At 52.5% G+C, this 19,510-nt stretch overlaps 5 protein-coding genes across 5 annotated transcripts; 4 read left to right on the top strand and 1 right to left on the bottom strand.

Moving 5' to 3' along the window:
- Positions 1 to 10: 10 nt before the first annotated feature.
- On the top strand, positions 11 to 1,359 carry M421DRAFT_101795 (uncharacterized protein; the record flags this gene model as incomplete). Its single annotated transcript, XM_033586684.1, has 4 exons — positions 11 to 262; positions 420 to 965; positions 1,022 to 1,157; positions 1,211 to 1,359. 4 exons carry the CDS (start codon positions 11 to 13, stop codon positions 1,357 to 1,359), a joined length of 1,083 nt encoding a protein of 360 aa, XP_033447641.1.
- A 1,058-nt stretch (positions 1,360 to 2,417) lies between these two features.
- M421DRAFT_178289 (uncharacterized protein) lies at positions 2,418 to 4,142 on the top strand. The gene is made up of 4 exons (XM_033587866.1): positions 2,418 to 2,479; positions 2,616 to 2,993; positions 3,043 to 3,102; positions 3,157 to 4,142. Exons 2-4 carry the CDS (start codon positions 2,794 to 2,796, stop codon positions 3,791 to 3,793), a joined length of 897 nt encoding a protein of 298 aa, XP_033447642.1. The 5' UTR covers positions 2,418 to 2,479; positions 2,616 to 2,793; the 3' UTR covers positions 3,794 to 4,142.
- A 1,671-nt stretch (positions 4,143 to 5,813) lies between these two features.
- On the bottom strand, positions 5,814 to 6,396 carry M421DRAFT_28725 (uncharacterized protein; the record flags this gene model as incomplete). Its single annotated transcript, XM_033588989.1, has 2 exons — positions 5,814 to 6,298; positions 6,348 to 6,396. Coding segments are annotated over 2 exons (534 nt in total), but the record flags the coding sequence as incomplete, so codon positions are not given.
- Positions 6,397 to 7,162: 766 nt separating this feature from the next.
- M421DRAFT_65292 (NAD(P)-binding protein) lies at positions 7,163 to 8,081 on the top strand (the record flags this gene model as incomplete). The annotated part of the gene is made up of 2 exons (XM_033596232.1): positions 7,163 to 7,452; positions 7,511 to 8,081. The coding sequence occupies 2 exons, from the start codon at positions 7,163 to 7,165 to the stop codon at positions 8,079 to 8,081; spliced, it is 861 nt and encodes a 286-aa protein (XP_033447644.1).
- A 6,646-nt stretch (positions 8,082 to 14,727) lies between these two features.
- On the top strand, positions 14,728 to 18,102 carry M421DRAFT_6174 (von Willebrand and RING finger domain-containing protein; the record flags this gene model as incomplete). Its single annotated transcript, XM_033595910.1, has 4 exons — positions 14,728 to 15,124; positions 15,178 to 16,834; positions 16,885 to 17,189; positions 17,237 to 18,102. 4 exons carry the CDS (start codon positions 14,728 to 14,730, stop codon positions 18,100 to 18,102), a joined length of 3,225 nt encoding a protein of 1,074 aa, XP_033447645.1.
- Between the last annotated feature and the right edge of the window lie 1,408 nt (positions 18,103 to 19,510).

A 19,510-nucleotide genomic window follows, 5' to 3' on the forward strand; every position in this document is an offset into this window, starting at 1 on the left:
CAGTGCAAATATGAGCATCGTGCCAGACGAGCTGGTGCAGCTGCGGATCTTACAGCGCCAGTATCTCCAGCTGGTAGAGCCATACCATCTGAGATGGCTCGACGCGCGGGTCCTGACGAGGCCCGAAGTGCAGGCATGGATTTTCCTGCGCATGTTTGACGCGAGCAGCATTAAGTCGCCGCCGCCAGAACGTTACCAGCTCAGAGTGTTGAAGCTTCTCATCGCCAAGCTAGAACGGTCGATTGTCGATCCCGAGGAGGATGTACGGTTTCCTATTTCTTCGAGTCGTCTGTCCAATGTGCCTGCGACCGGGCTTTGTCTACACTGTTCATACTGCTCGAATACGATACTTCATTCCTCGGCAATGCTCGAGATTTCACCACCTTCAGCTGCTGACAGTCTGCTTTCTCACCATGCAGGAGATTTCAGATGACCTCATGTCTGCAATGTCAACGTTACTCACCTCCAACGTACCCTCCGAGGCCGACTCCGCTCAACAAAAAGCTTTCGTGACATACTCGTATCCACTCCACTCAGCTGACGACAGCGCCTCGGAAGAGCGGGCAGTCACGCTCCTCGAAGCTCGATCTGTCATCTCAGGGTCCGGCACCACTGGACTCCGGACTTGGGAAGCGGCATTACTATTGGGCTCGTACCTGAGCAGCGAACATGGCCGAGGGATGATCAAAGGGAAGAGGGTGTTTGAACTCGGCGCAGGTACCGGCATTATCTCCATCCTGTGTGCAAAGCACCTCGGAGCAGCTGGCGTTGTTGCCACTGATGGCGATGAAGCTGTCGTTGATACCATTAAAACCAACTTGTTTCTCAACGGCCTCGATGTAGACAACTCCCACGGATGTCAAGTTCGAACAGCTGCGCTCAAATGGGGTTGGCCCGTCAATGCAACGGCATTCTCTGAGGACTATGGAATGGAAGTGCCGAATGTCCTCCTCGGTGCAGACGTCGTAAGTGCACCGTCATGGCCGCTCGACAGGGAAGCCTGACCTTAACACATGAGCAGACCTATGACAAGACCGTCATTCCACGCCTAGTGTCTACGATGAATGAATTTGTCGACTTGAATCCAGCTCTCGAGGTTCTCATATCGGCAACGATTCGCAATGAGGCTACGTTCGAGACTTTTCTGAACGCGTGTAGTGGGTATTCCTCATCGTCATTTGTGTTGTCGCTGACCTTGTGGGGTGACTAGGGCGGAATGGTTTCAAGTTTGAGCAGCTCGGCTTTCCGCCAATACCAGAGCCTGAACAGGCAGGACCCTTCTACCCAACGTCCACCCCGATCCAAATCTGGCGCGTCACCAAACCGCAGACAGCTCATAAGGACCCATTTTTTGTCTGATCGACACGGCGCGTACCTTTCTCATCATCGAGTTGGTCTAGACCACACTTCACAACCTGTAGCGTACCTGCAATCCTGCACGCAGTAATGTCTCAAGTCAAGGGTGTTCAAGTTTCTTGTGCAAGATCTTCAGATGTTGATGTGGCCTGACTGCGATCGTTCATTGGTCAGAATGCACGGCGTGTTACGGCTAGGCACACTCGGGTTGTCCAGCGATTTGCCCACGCAGATGCATCTGCAACGACGACGTACCCTGTATCAAGCACGCGGATGAGGCATATGTTTCCGACTGGTGATCTCTCCTGCGCGGTGAGCATATTCTTTTGACTCTCGGATGTCCAGCCGAGTTTCTATTACCTCAGCGGAAGCTCGGATACGGTAACCCCAAAGAGGGGTGGTGACACGCACGCATTCGCCATCAGTGCTCATTGTCGCAACAGAGATCGTGATACAAGACGTGATCGTTCTCGAGCAGTCACAGGCACCTGAATGGACAGCTGCACAGAGTACCTTGGTACCCGCAGTGTGTTGTACTATGCAACCGGATTTGCACCAGTGTTGCAGGACGTGGGGCTTGTGAGATCAGGGCCGTATCGTGGATGGACTCAAGGTTGCGATTGGTGTGTCGCACCACCGGCTTCTCTTCCTATGCAGAGTACCTGCCTCCCTTGCTGTCTTGCAGAGGGAAAAACTCTGAATTGACCTGTTGCAACAAGGCACCGTGGTGGACGCGATGTGGGGTGCAGGCAGCGAAGAGTCAGCCGAACGCTTGGAGATGGCGTGCGAACCGCGTATCATCACCTCCACGCGTACGATAACTCCATAAATTTAGTCGGCCGTTGTCGTCAACAGTGTTCTAGAATTCGGTACCCACAGAATCCCTCAGCTACTTAATACCAGTGCCTGCCGCTCTCGATTGACGATAGGTAGTTATCTCTTCAAATAGCTACAGCCGTCGAAATCCGTACATCAACTGGCAACCCTCGGCATTGTCCCTGTCCCTCGAAGTTCTTATCGCTCACGACGATCGCACCGGCAGCGCTACTGCGCTGTTCCTTCTTTCGACAGCCTCCCTTTCGCGCTCCCGAGGTCGCTGTTGCACCCCTTATCAAACGGCACTGTAAGTTTGCTGCTTTCTTCATACATTCTTCGTATCACAACGGTTCCTTTAAAGCGGGAAGGAACCGTGCATGCCTCGTCTTATCTACGAAATTCCATTACCGAAAATTGGCCCTGGGTTAATCCATAGGCTGCAGGAAGATCGAAGATAACGATTCTAAACAAAGACGCACGTCCTTCCGTCATCTGCACTTCCAAGGGCTGTGCACTTACCGCTTCTTCGTGATTCTCAGCTCGTAGCAATTGCGCATCACGACGAACCGTGCACGATTTGAGTCCAGTGAGGCTTTTAATAAATATACATCGCACCTCAACATGGCTACCCATCACGTCCGCCACCCATCGCATCACTCCAAAAAGGCGCATCCGACCCACGCAAGGACTTCAAGGCCTACCCCTTTATCGAAACGCTCAGGTTCCCACGGAAGGAAAGTCAACTCGCACGCCGTTCAGCACCGGGAAGTTGTCGACGACGAAGACGAGGATCCGATGGCCGTGAGCTTTCTGAACTACTGGTACGTTGACGGAATTGATGCTATGGGCTGTCGCTGATGTCGGCTGTAGCACTGTCTGCGAAAAGCAAATCATTGTACCAAGCAACTCTGTGTTGTACTGCTCGGAGAGGTAAGCAATACTTACGATGTAACACTTGACCAATCCATGTTAACATTGGTCCAGCTGCAAGAAGAAGGACGCTGAGAAGAGCCTCACGTTCTACGACTACTCACCTCCAACAACACCCTTCACCAACTTCACATTTGACGACCTTCACTTCCCCGACATCATCCCACAACGCTCGCCTACTCAGTCCCACTCTAAGCGCAATTCGTATGCCTCCTCGGAAGGTTCAGTAGATGATGACTACCACCGCTCTGACTCCGATGCGTCCAACTACCTCCGTCAATTCCAGAACATTTCCAGTGGAGCTGACACCGTGTGGCCCATCCGACCTCGCTATGAGCGCGCATCGACGTCCTCGGCCAACTTCAGTGCTGCACCTTCCTTGTCACATACTCCTGCGTCGTCCTATAGCTTCTCGCTCCCGTACACCCCCTACACTCAGCCTTTCCACAACCGACCACTACCACCCAGGACACATGGCTTATCGTACGCATCTAAGTCTATTGACCTCGTCACACCCATGACCGGTGCGTCGAGTCCCAAACAGTCGTACAACTTCAAGGCACCACCCGTCTCGAGAACATCAATGAGCAACATCGGAGGCGAAATCATGTATGCGAAATCACCCGTGCCTTCGTTGTCGCCCGCCAACGGGAGTCTTGGCCGCCTACTTGGTTCGACGCCCCGCCAGTAGATCACCACTTCCGTTCAGGACATCAAACTTTACACTTACGATTTCTTAATACATTGTCCTGAGGGACTGCTATGCAGGCGTAGCTTAGCATGACAGCGTTGCTTTTCAGGAAAAAGTTCATTGAATATACTATGCGCATCGCGCCAGTGCGGACGACGGCATGGGACAGAATTAGATACTTACAATACCTTATCAAAGGGCACCGCCAGTGCCTAGTCTCAACTCACATACATTCCAATGACCCTATTCCAGTGACTGATTGATTGATTGATTGATTAGTTTAACGTCCTGTGTAAGTCTAAGACTATATAGGACGAGAGCAGTTAGGCTGCTCTAGTAATTTACGAGTTTTTCTGTGTAAGGGAATAGTACATGTAGATTCTTAGACATATAGTGAGAGCCTGTGCTCCCCTATTCCAGTGACGTCTCGTGGTCAATTCAGTTTCCGCCGGCACATAGGACACGAGTCGTGTTTACACATCCATTTGACTGTGTAATCGTGAACAAAGACATATTTGCATCCTGTCATGACAATCTCCATCAACGCCAAATGTATGGTCGCAGCTCACGCATTCTGCTTCAGAATGCTCATCGATATCTAACACCTGCAAGCCCGTTGGCAAGTACCTTGGCCTTCCCAATTAAGTGTTTAGGACGCTGCAAAACCAGGTCCAGTGCTTTATGACGATGAAGATTGAATCTTAATATCTATATCGCGCCATGTGGCTGTTTCCATGGATTTTGACGTCCTCAGGTGCATCTTCAAACGCGTCAATGTCATCGGGATATTGTTACCATGCTCCCATGATCAGGAGCCTGTCTCTTCGAGAGGCAGAAGTAAGTCCTCATGGATAATGCCAGCACATTGGAGGTAGAGGAGGTGCTTGTGGACATACGAGCGCCAGAAAATGGTTGCTCTACCACTTCCGCATTCGTCGCGTAAAATGTCTGTATTCAGCGGCTGTCGATCCGCCTTGACTGGGGGCATGAGAATGCGACGATCAATCTGTGCAGCATATGGGCAGTTCTTGGGGGGCGAATGATGTTTTTGGTGGTGGATCGGGCCTTGGTGCCGCGCCGAAGAATGGCTGATGGTCTGGAATGAAATAGGAATGTCGCTGCATAGTTGGTCGTGAAGCGAAGCAATGTAGGTACGACAATCGAACACTGTAAGGCCCTCTTGAAGTGTACCATAGCATGATTCTGAGGTTTTTTCTGAAGAAAGCACAAAGGATCAACATCGATACAGGAAATCTGTAACTAAGGATTCTCCGATTGTGGCACGCCGAGTCGCAGCTTAGGCCTTCAGTTTTGCGACGTCGCATTGAGACCTTCCACACTGCTTTGGTATAGTACGGTCGGCACGTACATGTTCGGACTCTCAGTATCGAGCGTCAACTCGGCGTTATAACTCACTTCCGTTAACCGCTTGCCTTGGCCATCTAGATTCCCTCCGCGAACCCTAATGACGTCTGTCAAGTCCACGTTTCACTCGCTTACCACACCTCCTGGGTTCAAGTTCGGCGACACACTAGCCAACTTACCTTGATGTTTCCCTGCCTTCCCACCTCTAAACTGCACAGTGCCTTTTTTCGCACCATGCGCATTCAACCGCATTCTAAATTTCCACGCCACTTCAGGTGCGGCAAGAGTAAGTCTTGCTCACAATATTGTATACGTCTTGCTCAGATCGCTGCGACATGGAAACGTGTGGCTCGCATATACGCTCTGACCGAACCTGGGTCCCACATCGAGGATGCCACGGTTGCTCTACACGTAGAGAAGTTCGAGCAAGTTGACGATGGCGAATATGGCATTCGTAAGAGCTTAGAGGCTAGCAATGTATGTAGTGTGATTACAGTACTGTCCGATGACTGCGAGGTCTGGAGTAAGGCCGTAGCATGCGTCGAGGGGGGCGTCGGTGTGATCCTGGTTAAGGATGTTGCTGGGTGGAAGACAAACCTAGAGGACCAGAATATGACTGTACCGTGATGAGGGTGTGAGCATGTCAAGTGCTCGTGACCGTGGCGGTCGCACTGACCAAGGTAGCTGTACCTGTGATCACATACCGCCATGCATTTGTCCTTGCCCACAGTTCTACGATCGTCTTCATGTCCACTTTTTCTGCCCAGCTCTTCCAGCTGGCTCTCGCAGTGTCTTTATCCGTGCCCTGGCCTACGCCCTTAAGCTCGAATTCCCCTCGCAGCAGTTCCTGAACTTTCCACTTCCCGGCGCCATTGACACCAGGCTCCATGTACAGCGCCGTATATGGGATAATGCTAGCAGTCAAGGTAGACGCTACTGCATAGAGATGGGACGTATGCGACTTCGAATCGTTGGTCATATAAGCTAACAGCGCGTTGCTTGAGGTGCCAAGAAGGATAAGAGGCGCGACAAAGGCAGGACCAAATTGGTAGGCTTGTAGCCACTGCTTCGCTAACAGCTTCGGCGGTGCATGGGTGGTCATTGGTGGTATCGCGACATGGCTATAAGTGAATGTGAGACCTCGAAGCGCGTCAGCACAGCTCTGTAGAACCGTTAGTCAAACACGTACCCGTGTAAAGACTCGGTGCCACGAGTGCAATGGCTTGCAAAACAGAGACAAATGGGGTTCCGTGCTCGGCCATTGGAGGATTATTATATTTTGATAGGAATACAAGCAAGCGTTTAATACTTTGCTGAGGAGGAGGGCGACACTTGTAAGCGCGATGTGCTTGTGTTTGGGACTAATACGTCACGGATCATGGTGAGACAACGGACAGCCTAGTTTTGATGGAGAGTGTTCCAAGGCGTGCATACAAACATGCCGTTGCAAAAATGCTGCAGGTAGCACACATATATGTCACGCGCATATGCGTTCGTAATTACGACGTGTGTATGTCAGCGAGGATTCTATGGGTCACCGAAAGCCGTCGGCGCTCCCTCGCCTGCCCCAACCCCGCCTTCTCCCTCACCCAGCTCAACCAAACATCCACCACAACCCCCGTAAAGCCAAGAAGGTGCTCCGAAGAGCTGCGAATCAGACCAGCTGACTCATCTGCTTCTCGAAATAAGATGCTTGTGACCGATTAAAAGGAGTCTGTCTGTGGTCGAAGCCTCTAGCCGATCACCGTTTACTTCTCTGAGAACACCGCTTCGGACAATCTAAGGCAGGCATTATGCGCCGAAATCATGTCGTGGTGTCGGACATAAGACCGACGGCAGGAGTGTTCGTGCGAAAGCATGCTATAAAGGCAGGCTGGTACGCGCGGCGATACACTTTGCTTGCACCAGAACCACTTTTCATATCACAGACATCTAACTTCCCCTCGACATTGCTAACCTCTCTTCCCGTAAAGAAGTCGCAATCAAATCACCCACACACGAAGTATGTCTTCTCAACCGCCCGTCTGGTTCATCACAGCAGCCTCGAGCGGCTTCGGCAAGTACATAGCCCTTGAGGCTCTCTCGCGCGGTCACAAGGTCATCGCCAGCGCACGCATCACGTCTCATATCGCCGACCTAAAAGAGAACGGTGCAGTGACGGTGACTCTCGACGTGACAGCACCCCAAGCAGGCATTGAGAGGGTTGCGAAAGAGGCCAACGAGCAGTATGGCTACATCAATCATCTGGTGAACGCAGCTGGCTACATCCTCGTCGGTGCAATTGAGGAAACTTCGTAGGTCGCGTTTGTGCCGCTCAGTGGGTCTCGAAGGTACGGATTTAACGAGATACAGGCCCAAAGAGGACTTCGACCAGTTCAACACCAACGTCTTCGGCATGCTAAATGTCTCGAAAGCCTTCTTGCCTTACATCCGTGCTACTTCTGGTCACCGCACCATCTCGAACTTCGGCAGTATCGGCTCATGGCGTGGCGGTGCCGGTTTCGGGCTCTATGTTGGCACCAAGTGGGCATGCAGTGGCATCTCCGAGTCAATGCGCAGTGAGCTTGCACCGCTGGGGATCTCTGTGACCGTTGTTGAGCCGGGATACTTCCGCACTGGCTTCCTCAATGCAAGTACGCGGATCCAGAGTGAGAAGCAAATAACGGAGTATGACGAGACTGCCGTTGGTCAGGTCAGGGTAAGGCTCAGTCAGGTGGACAATAATCAGCCGGGTGATGTTGTCAAGGGCTCAAAGGTTATAGTGGATATTCTGACGAAGAGTGGCGCTTCCAAGGGAAAGGATATTCCGATGCGTATCGTTCTGGGTTCGGACTGTTCAACTGGGGTTCGTCAGAAAATCGAGGAGACGGTCAATCTGCTGGACGAGTGGGATCCTATAACTACCAAAACTGATCACAAGTAGTTCGAGGAGTGTGAAGAAAGCATACTCCAGCATGCTAGGGATTGCACGAATAAGTAACTGGTACGCGGCTCCCTGCTAGAATTTCGTGTTGATATCACAACCCTATTCGGGAATCTGATGCTTCAGGCTTGATGCTATGTTGTAGGTGACTGTGATTTCTTCGCGACTCGTCCCAATCTGACCCCATTCTGTGAAAACTGGCGTTTGCGTTTGCAAATTAGAGACTGTTGCTATCTCGAAGCGGAAGGAGTCAAGAAGAATTTCGGGCTCTAGCAGCAGCTCTTGTCAACTTCCGATGGAGTACATATGTGGGGACAATTCCTGATTGCTCTCCGTCTCAAAAGATCTCACTGTCTTTGCAATGTTGCCTCCATCCGCCTATCATTTCAGCTGCTCCGAACATTGGATCTCAGTATTCTGGCCTGTCGCACTTTTATTGTTCCACGCTGTAACAGGAGTCGAACTTTCATATAGCTCAGGGCGCTAGTACTCGAAGTGCGGTGAGCTTGTGACCTGTCATCATACTTATGGGGCTCACGCCGCGTGGCCACCTTGTTAAAGATATAAGCAAATGCCGTGTAACTAGCCTCAATACGAGCTTGAAGGAACACCGCCTGATCTTATGGCTAACCTAAGTGCCTGTCATTCCAGGCTCATTTTACCACTCGTTACATGGCAACTTTGTGCAGATAAAGGGAACTCGCTCAATTTTGACCTACACATATGAGTTATAAATATTGAGAGAGTCCGTTTGGCTGAAACAAAGATGGAGAAGGTTCCATACGCAGTCCTCGCATCATAAACAATGGCGTCTCGGACTGCGGGCCCAAGTCTACTATAATCGAACACTGGCAAATTCAACACAGAAGCAGAGGCGCGAGTCTGGCACCATTCTTTTCACCCTTCCGAGGATCTGCCCGGATATGGTTCGTGCCGCTGTGAAACGGAAAGTACCCCCTCACGACCGTCATCGATCATCGTAAAAGGGATCAGAGACTTTCCCTTGACATGTTGATCGAACAACTCAAAGACCATTGCAGTGCGCTTACAATGAGCGTTGGGATAACCCAGTGAGCTTAAGATGACCCTGCATACAGCCGGTGATTCGAGAAAGTCTCCTACCGACACACTTCCACTGTGATGGATCGAGATCATGGTGCGATTCAAACTGAGATGATCGAAGCCATACTCAATGCGAATGTTGTTCCTTGATGCATTTCTAGCAGCAGTAGAGGTTCAATGATGTTCTTTGAAGTTCACTAGCGTAGATCTGGAGAGGCGGTTGCCATCGGGGGCGCGCGGAGCACTCCTGAGAGCAGTGTCAACCACGATTGATTAAAGTGCTTTTGTTCGACTGTGGTTGCACAACAGTGTTACTTCAATATCAGCAATGCTCTAGAACCCATTGCTGTGCATCTTGACACTTGCACGCAAGCCCATGAAAAATTTAAATTCCACAAAGCGTCTTCGACATACACCAGCAAGACTGTTGATTGAGATCTTACCCTTTGATGTCAGTCAGAACGCAAGGTGATGCAGAGGCCTGGAGATTCTCGACATTGTAACGCGCAGGAGGCAACAAGCCCTAGAGTAGGTGCCTAATTCAACGAGTGCCCAGCATTAGACAAGGCAGTGTACTGAGGCGTGAGTCCAAAAGTATTTTGATCAAAGGCAGCGATTAGTACAAAACCTTGAATAAATCGTTCATGACTGATATATCCATAAAGTATGTTGTATGTCATCTTTCAGAGCCCGCCGGTCATTGCAATCGGGCAAGCACATGGCTTCGTGTCCAGCTTCACTTGGTGCATGGGTGATCCAGAAACTGTATCCAGATGTCAAATCGTGCGTATTCATAGCCACGGATTATGGGCGACCATGGTATTGGTAACCCGACAGAGTGGAATCACGCGTAGATGTGCCAAGGGCCTTTGATATGCGTCTGCAGACATCAGTTGGTAGGTTCAGGGCACAGGCAGTAGCCTACCCTGTAAATAAGGAAGCTGTGAGCTACAGAGTTATGCATTGGAGTCCAAGCTTGATAGCGCGGCTGTGAACTGTTGCGGTTGGTGGGTTTGTGTGCATCTCCGTATTGTACCCTTGGCTATTCACTGGAACCCAACGCCCTGTCCTTATTACCGATCGAGAGCATTTTCTGCTTCTGATAAGGCCACTGTGGCAATTGCTATGTCAAGTGAGCCTAATTCGAGACGTGCATGAGTACACGAGAACTATGGGCGCACCTGCATAGAGCCACGCGAGAGGCTTGCAGGCGGGACGGATCACTTTTGATTGGATTGGAGTACCACGACTGTAGTTCGCCACGTTTCCCAGACTTATTCAGTAGAGTCTTGTTTTGGCGTGCAGGAGGTCAGGCGTTCACGGCATGTCACTGTCGCCGGGTGCCAGTGGGAGATCGGTGCTGACCTGAACGACTAGGTAGACCGCGGGTAACACATTTCTTTTTAGTGGCCTTGGAATCCTGGGCATAAATAACCGCATCGTTCGCAGATCGTTGTTGAAACGAAACACTATGTGCAATTCGCGACGTAGGTTGACATGTCCGTGTTGTAACACATAACGGCAGAAGTCGTTCTCCAGGGAAGTGTTTTCGGCATTTGAGATTCAGCAGTTTGTGCATGTCCAGATGCCGGCTTATGAATGATTATCGCTTGTTAAAACAAGGCTACGCCGCAAGTCGGTGCACGTGAGCGCGAAAAAAGTGTGCTTGAGAATTAGTCCGTTGGGGAAAGTCATAACTGTGTGGCTTTGACGGCTTTTTCGGCAGATGGAGGATGACGACCTGAGGGTGTGCTTCGCGGTCGATCGCTTTCACCAGCTCAATGCGCTGGGACTAAATTTGGTGTTTAGAATCGCTCCCGCTGGTTCAAGCTGTCGCTGAGGCGGTTCGTCTTGACATCCTATAGCCTAAGTGTTGGGGTGTCAAGGTGCTAGTCAAGATCTGGGATCTTCACCTAAGGTACCATAAAAAAGTGGATGAAGACGTTGACCCGAGCTTCACTGTGTAAAGTTCAGTAGTGGGCGAGAGAAAGCGGAGCCCTCTCCGTCCCGTCCCGACACCTTTGCCCAACGGACGCTGGCAGTTGTGCGTAAGTGTCGTTTCGAACTTATGCAGAGTCGTCATGGCGAGGCAGACTACAAGCTATGACGAAATCGCGAAGCTGCCCAAAGGCCCGTCACGGATCTGCAGTAGTGTGACCTGCATCAAGAGCACAGTAGCTGCGACCCTCGTGACCCGTATGTGCTGGTATTATGAAAACGGCGATGTGCAAGCACGTGAGTCCCCTGAAGCCACGAGTTTAAGAGTGTGATGATAGCTGCGGAGCAGCCTCCGGCCTCATTGCAAAAAGTACGAGTTGGGCTCCCAAAGCAAGATTGCAGAAATAGAAGCGATCGTCATACACCATTTGGCACTCGGCAGAAGTGCGGCTGGTAATCTATGGTCGCGAACGAAGCTTGGTGTTGTTGCTCACGACTATTGTTGCATCTCTCTCGACGTATAAATCTTCCCCCTTTCTTGGAGCCCGAAGAATTGCTTTCAGAACTGACGTTGCTTCTGCGCGAAATTGGGCAACGACAGCAGCGAGCCGAAGAAGGTTTTCGATAGCATCTTTCGAGAAGGAGTGGAGAACCCGGAGAGCCATCAAACGGGAATCGCCCTGAGAGGTTGCATCATCGTGCGGCTGGCACAGGAACTCCGTGTCATCTAGTGGGCGGGGAAGAGCAAGCTTGCCGTGTGGGTGTCTCGTGCTTTGACGGTGTCAAACTGGTGGTTTCGCGTGGCTGCGCTAGATGAGAGCGAACCGAGGTGGAACAACAACCAGCAGTGACGGAATTAAGATGCGGTAACGCTGTATTTGCGCCACAGGTGAATGATGATCATGAAACGCCAGCTGCGAAGCCCGATGGAAGGGACTTGGCTTTGATGGCTTACGAAGTAGACCTTGGGCGTCCGCATTTGTCGAGATTTGGCGCTGCAATAACGATGAACCACCACAGATGCCGATTCCGTTTACTGAAATGAGACTGGTGCCAAGCGACCTAAGCGAGATATGATCAGGGCAAGTCTAGGTACTGTGTCCGATACGCTACCGGCTGATATCCGTGAGTCGTACGAACGGGGACATACAAACATAGAAGCACCTGCGAGTTGGTGTGGCCGCGGCGGCTCGTCCAGCCCGATCTCCTTATAGCTACCAGAAGTGTGAGCCAACCACTCAGCGTCAGGAGCAACTCCTACTTGCTACAAAGATGTTGGGACCTACAGGTGTACGAGCCGACGTGGCCACACCCTGTAATCGAGGACTCAATAAGCAGAATACGCAGTAGTGCAATCTAGACAAGGCATCGGAGCCTGTCCGCTAATACCTGCGGCATCGAAGACTTGGAGAACAGTCGAATGCATGACTCAAGACGCGTCAGAGCAAGTCCATGAGATAGACCCACGAGGGAGGTTCGGTAAGTGGAGAATAAAGGACATGATGCTCGCATCCACCCGCGAATCAGAATTCATAATTTACCAGTGAGCATCTAGGATCCAGCGTTTCTTCGTGGATGATCCCAAACTTCGAAACATGTGTGGGAAAATCCATTCAAATGATGGTCAGAGACTGTTCCCTGTCGAGGTTGAAGCCCATCGCGACATCTGTAACACACGTGGCTGCACGGTTGTACAAGGCGTGACCTTGATCCAAACATCAGTCGAGATGACATCGAAAGCTGACGAGTACCATACGTCTCCTAACCAAGATTCAAGTCATAAGTGACCACGAGTAAGGACTGCTGGATCCAGCTTCATAGACGAGTGGCTGCGGCCAGTCAGACCGAATGGTAAGGATTCGTGGCCATCGATCAGAGCTGAAGAATAGGTTGCATCCAATCAAGAACGAATAGTTTTAGAAGAAAACCCACATTGCATAAAAAACGAAGACGATAAGGTCGGGATACCTGGTATAGAAGAGGAGGAGAACCTAACGCAACGGCCGGAGTCGTCCACTGGTTGCAGATCTCTGCAACACCGACCGCGTTCAGGATGATCGTTGAACGCCGACGATCCGGTTTGTCTCAGCCCCATTAACAAGTCGTCAGCAATTTTGCCATGCTTCATGCAACTGCATGGCTGTGTGTATGTACCAGATGACAGCTTGGATGGCTGTACCGAGTCCAACAACTCCAAGCGGGCAACTGGTCACCTACCGGTATAGGCTCCATTATGTTGTCGGTACAAGGACGTGCTTCCTCGTGATTTCGGCCTTGGAAGAAATAAGGTTTGAGAATACTAGTCCTCAGCTGATGTTCGTCTTGCTGCAGAGCGCGCGCGCGTAAACACGCCACACATTACCCTGGAGTTACAGCGCAACCTGCTCCAATTGATTCATGATGGCAGGCTGCTGCTACGGCAGGTGTAGCCGTAGGTATGGAGGGCTGGTCCTGTACAATCTCTGCAGTACCCCCGTAAGTCCCAAACTTTGTCTAGGAGACTGACTCGGTTCACTACTGCGAAGGGCAGCATTGGGCCGCGGCGTGAGAACAGTACAGATGAGGGCTACAGGTCCGTCATTGAATCGTTTCGTGAATGGAAGGGTGTCAGCAACTTCTAGCGGCCGTATGTGCATGCTGCGAGCGTCATCCGGCTAGTGATGTCTAGTCATGGCCATTGACAGCTGTGTCGAGCATTGGGCTGAAAACTTACGAGCAGGGCCCATCCTCTTTTCGTCACTGTTTGCCATGTTCAGACTTCTCCTGACCATCCCTAGCCGCAGACGTTTTTGTCGAACAGAGCAAACTAGGACAGTGTACGATTTCCAAGGGACGTCCCGCCACGCTGGGCGCTCGGTGTATTTTTGGAGCCAATCGTATCGCTTGTGGCGCAGCTGAAAGCCTGGACCTGCTCGCCATTACTCCCTAATCACTGCTGCCCTGTGCTCCGGCCAACAACCCTGCTGCATGGGCGCCGGCGGCGTCGTGCCATAACAGGGGCGCCGAAAACAGTGCAGCCTGATGCCTGCAGCCACGCCGTTCTCTGCTAGGCTTCCCAGCAAACGCCGTAGGTGCAGCCCACCTCGGTCGCGGTCGCAGACGGACGATATAACCATGGAAAGCCAATCCCGCCGGTCCCCACTCGCATCTTTTCCTCTGCATTTTGACGTCGTTGAAGGACGTTGCTGCTGCAATTGCGCAGCCAAGTTCCTTTGCAGACCCTGGTTCCCTCACCCGAATCGTGTCGGTCCGCACCACCCCGGCACGCTGCAGAACGAGCCGGTATCTGTCTTGAAGCTAAAAGTCCCACCTGGTTCGCGGGCACTGCGCAGCGATCCTCCGTGTGTCTGTCCATGCTGAAACGACTTTGAAGCGACCAAAAGACAAGCCATTTGCTCCAGACAGGGACCCTTCCATGTCGAACGGTTTTCATGCTTCTTTGTCTGGCTCCAGACGTCCAAGTGCCCCCCACCACCGCCAGGAACACAACCGCATTGAAGCAAATCTGCTGGAACTTGGTGTGGTGGGCCAAAAGCATCAAAAGAAGAACAGGAAGAAGGCCGTCGAGTTCAGATCCCCTGCAGATCACAGCAACGGTACCTGCGCCCTGAACCATTGAGACTTTGTCTAGGAGCTCAGGCCGCTCATGACTTTCCTAGGAGGATTGCGTCCTGGCTCGCGCAGCTCCAACAATACCTCGTCCACCGCCACTGCAAAGCCCTTCTCCTCCTACGCGCAGCGAAATAACGTCAGCGCCAACAGCCAGGCGCCATTGCACAGTGCCAGAGGCATGGCGGCTGTGCTCGATATCGAGAGGTCGCGTACTAGGCGAGAGCGGACCTTCATAGGCAGCGATTGTGCTGTATGTGAAGAGGCACTGGAGCACACGCTGCGAGGCGAACGCATCCTGCAGCTGTCGTGTGGCCATGTGTCCCACGAAGCCTGCTTCTACGAATACATCCGCGAATTCGAAGCCAAGGAGTGCCCAACATGCAACGCAACCCTGGGGCTCGACACGAGTCGAGGAGGCAACATTGACCTCGGTATGTATCAACCTGGGCGATTCTTGCTGGGGTTTGCTGACAGCAGAATGCAGAGAGAATAGTCCGTTCCGTCCAGGCCGACGCGTCGACGCAGAACGGCAGCCAACGGAGCAACGCGCCCACACCAACACCGTGGGACAATCAGTCGACGATGCACTCTGCCAGTGGTCAAACACAAGGTCGCTCTCGCAACGGCAGCGACGCGTCAGCCCGTTTTGCGCCCTCGCACCACACACGTCAGCGAGACAGCAGCCATAGTCGCGAGCGCGGCTCAGACCGTGGCGGCTCCGTGTCCCGTCAGCACTTGCGTAGTGACAGCGGTGCAACTGGTGCCGCTTCCTCACACGACTATGCGGCGGCGCAGGACGGTCGGCGACATGACTACGATGTGCAGTCGATGGAAACAAGCCTCAGCAGCCCGCGTGGGCTCTTGAAGAACCCAATTCCGGCGCCGACAGTGACAGTCCGTAGCGAGTTTCCAACACTCAGCAGGTCGCGGCAGCAACAAAGTTTGACGTGCCTGGTGACGGTCGAGGTGGTGGAGGGGAAATGGCGGGCAGACCCTGAAGACGTGCGAGGCGCACCGACCCTGCCCTCAATAGCAAGCGCAACCGAGAGCTCGTTTGGCCGCTCCAAGTCACCAGCACGCAGCAGACATGCCGCCTACGATTTTGACACACCATACGAATCCGCAGAGGTTCTGGACGAGGTCACCGAGGACTTGCACTCTCGTGTCGACAACTGGCACGGTCTCGACTTCTCCCGCTTTGGTAAGCTGCGCCTGCATGGGCAGATCCGTGTTGGCAAGGACCGTCAGTCATGGCAGGAGCTCGAGTGCTACCTCTTCTCAGAGATGCTCATCTGCGTTAAAGAGAAGAAGACGACTGCTCAACCCCAATGGGGGGACGACTCGAAGGCATCCAGGTCGAAGAAGACGAAGTGCACACTGAAGGGCTCTATTCTGATCAAGAAGCATCTCAACCAAGTCGAACATTCACCCGATGACTTCGTCCTTACCTTGAGCCTGTCGGTGGCAGAGCTTCCCTCTTTTCATCTACAGTTCCCAGACAGAAGCCAGCTGGAGATGTGGCGACGAGCCTTGATGGACATTCGTCTAGACTTCCCCGTGGGCAGAGGTATGCCAGACTACGATCAGGACCATTCAGGAACCGAGGAAGATGACTACCGGAGGCCGAAGCGCGTTTCATCTGTCAACTCCTCCTATGGCGCTGCCCGATCGACCATGACCGCTCCCACCGAGTACACTAGCTCCCGTGCTAGTCCACCAGAACCACGCCCGACTGGCTCAATCCACGTGCCCATTGATGTTGTCGTAGTGATTCCTGTCTCGTCATCAATGCAGGGCTTGAAGATCAACTTGCTGCGGGATACTCTGAGATTCCTCGTTCACAACCTCGGTGAACGCGATCGTATGGGGCTCGTGACATTTGGCTCAAGTGGAGGCGGTGTTCCCATTGTCGGTATGACGAGCAAAGCATGGAGAGACTGGCCCAAGGTCCTCGACTCTATACGACCTGTAGGCCAGAAGAGTCTCCGTGCTGATGTGGTGGACGGCGCCAACGTAGCCATGGATTTGCTGATGCAACGCAAGTCGAGCAACCCGCTAGCAAGCATTCTACTCATCAGCGACTCGTCCACCTCTGATGTTGAAAGTGTCGACTTCGTCATTTCGCGTGCCGAGGCTGCAAAGTAAGTACTCCAACCCACACTGCTCCCACTTCATACTTACCCTGTTCTAGGGTTTCAATTCACTCATTTGGCCTCGGTCTTACTCACAAGCCTGACACCATGATCGAGCTGTCTACTCGGACTAAGGCATCCTACACTTACGTAAAGGACTGGATGATGTTGCGCGAGTGTGTAGCTGGATGCCTCGGATCACTCCAAACTACATCGCACCAGAACGTGAAGCTCAAACTGCGCCTTCCTGAGGGCTCGCCTGCCAAGTTCGTTAAGATCAGTGGAGCATTGCAAATCACGAAACGAGCTACTGGTAGGGATGCTGAAGCCGCCTTGGGGGATCTGCGCTTCGGCGACAAGCGAGGTATGTAAGACATTTGGCCTCACAAAGACCTTGCTAACGGAGACTAGATGTTTTAGTGCAGCTTGTCATTGCTCCAGACTCGGGTTCTCCAGAGCAGCTTCCGCAAGACCCTTGGGAGACCATCGTCTCCGGCCTGGAGGCCCTGGGCGGCCCGCTGGACCAGGACGATTCGCGGACACTCAGCGTCGAAGAGGTGCCTTTGATTCAAGCCGACCTTACGTTTGGCGACATTCTTAGGGAAGGTACCCTTTCGCACCTGGCAAGGCCATCCTTGCTTGCCATCACCCTGCTACCTTCTGGTCCTAAGAAGGCTTCGACGGCATTCCCACCAACACCACCCATTCCCCCTCACCCACATGTAGTCCAGCGTCGCATGGAGCTTCTAACGTCGGACATGTTGACACGAGCTCTAACGCTAGTCTCGCGCGGTCAACATGAACGAGCACACCATCTTCTCAAAGAGACTCGAAGCATCCTAAAGGGACTGGGTAAGGGAGGACTGCCTCCTCTACCGCCACCAGGTCAGCGACGCCACGATGCACCCAGCACGACTGGCAGCACCGGAACATCTTCGCCCACACAAAGCACTGCTGGAGACCCTCGACCACGCACTCCTTCGCCACACGCTCCATTCACTCCAGCGGCAGGTATTGACGCAAGGACTATGCATGCCCTCGATGCCGAACTGGAGTCAAGCTTGGAATGGATCAATCACCCTGCCGTTTTCGGTCGCGATTCAAGGAAGGCCGTATTGCAGGCGATCGGTGTCATCTCTTCACAACGAGCATACACATATAGGTCACCCTCCGAAACACTCTGGGCCGAGCGTATCTCAGGCGTTAAGCGCCTCTCCGAACGCTCACGCAACTGGCGTGAGTCTGGCGACCAAGAAGCTCTTATGGAGGAGAACTAATGCTTTTCCTCTCCCTCCCTTGAGCTCTACAAATTTCTTGTACATGCTACATCTTACTACATCACAGTTCTACTACCCCATATTGCTTTTTTTATCGGACACTATACCCCCGGCGATTGCCTATCTAGGCTTTGTTTACAATTATGACCGGATCGGCGAATCATTGCGTTACTCGGTCTTCGGCTCGGCTTGGATTGATTTCATTGTCTCCTCGAAGGATACCACTCGGTCGTCTGTGTTCCTTGGCCAGCCAAAGGTTGCACTTTAGCATGGTTACTTCACTCATCATACCTAGAGAACACGAGCATCGCGACTTTTAGCGCGTCGATACATGAACGTTTCAAATCAACCACTTTTACCTTATCATATGTTGAGTATCCATGATTACCTACCTGATACGCCCAAGTGCAGTCTCGATGCGAGACCAGATCGACCACAGGGCGCAGATCAAACCTCGAGATCTCAGTCTTTCAATCTCAAGCGCCTGCTCCTTCCAGCCAGCAAAAGTCCGCAAGAAAACCGCTGTCACGAGCTTTTGAGACGCGTGACACCCCAGCTGCATATGCATATGTGACACGAGTGCAGATGCAACATGGATCTGATCGCCGACAAATCGCAATCGCGCCGTTCGGATTCCACCATCTCCGCACAAAGCCGCGCTGGAAAGGGCTGGTTACACAACAGCTCCTCACTCCCTTTCGATGGCGACAACACTCCAAAATGCAGAGCTTCAGACCGCTCTTCGGTCTGCGCGAGCGCGCTCATCCCCGCATCCACTCAAGCGCATCTCATTGGTCAAGGCGCGTCTGCTATTTTTCAACGGCGGTTGATCTTCCAAACTTGGCTTGTGATCGAGCAGTGCAAACAGAGCGAGGTAGCACAGAGGCGGGCGTATCCGTCACCGAGCGTGCCTGGCAGGCAAGGGTCTGGAGGTGGAGGGCTGAAACGCTCCTGCCCGTACCTGACAGGTACCGTCCCTCTCTTTGTGACGTAGTGTTACCACAATATCAGCCTTTTTCAAACGTCCAACCGATGACAAAAGCAATCTTTCTCACCCACGTCCCACTCCATCACAAATCCGCTCACGCGCATCTCGATCTCTCGTTTCGGCAGAACCGACAAGGCCTTGAAACTGCAACCCCTCACCATGCCCATGCCACATCTGATCCAGACATCTGGTGCGGGCTGACGGAAGATATGTTCTACCCAGATTGATGGATCTAATGAACGTATCTAGTCTGAGCTTCCCAAAACTTTCAGTGCCATGGTTGCTTACTTCACCTGTCCGAGACGCTTTTGTACCTGTCGCCTGCAAGAACGGCAGGCAGCACAGCTGTCCACCCGCGGCACGGAGCGCATCCGCGGTATCACCACAGCTGAGGTTGCAGCTGCAGTTTCTTCGACCGCA

Source organism: Didymella exigua (assembly GCF_010094145.1).
Source record: "Didymella exigua CBS 183.55 unplaced genomic scaffold M421scaffold_17, whole genome shotgun sequence".
In the NCBI taxonomy this organism is placed as follows: domain Eukaryota; kingdom Fungi; phylum Ascomycota; class Dothideomycetes; order Pleosporales; family Didymellaceae; genus Didymella; species Didymella exigua.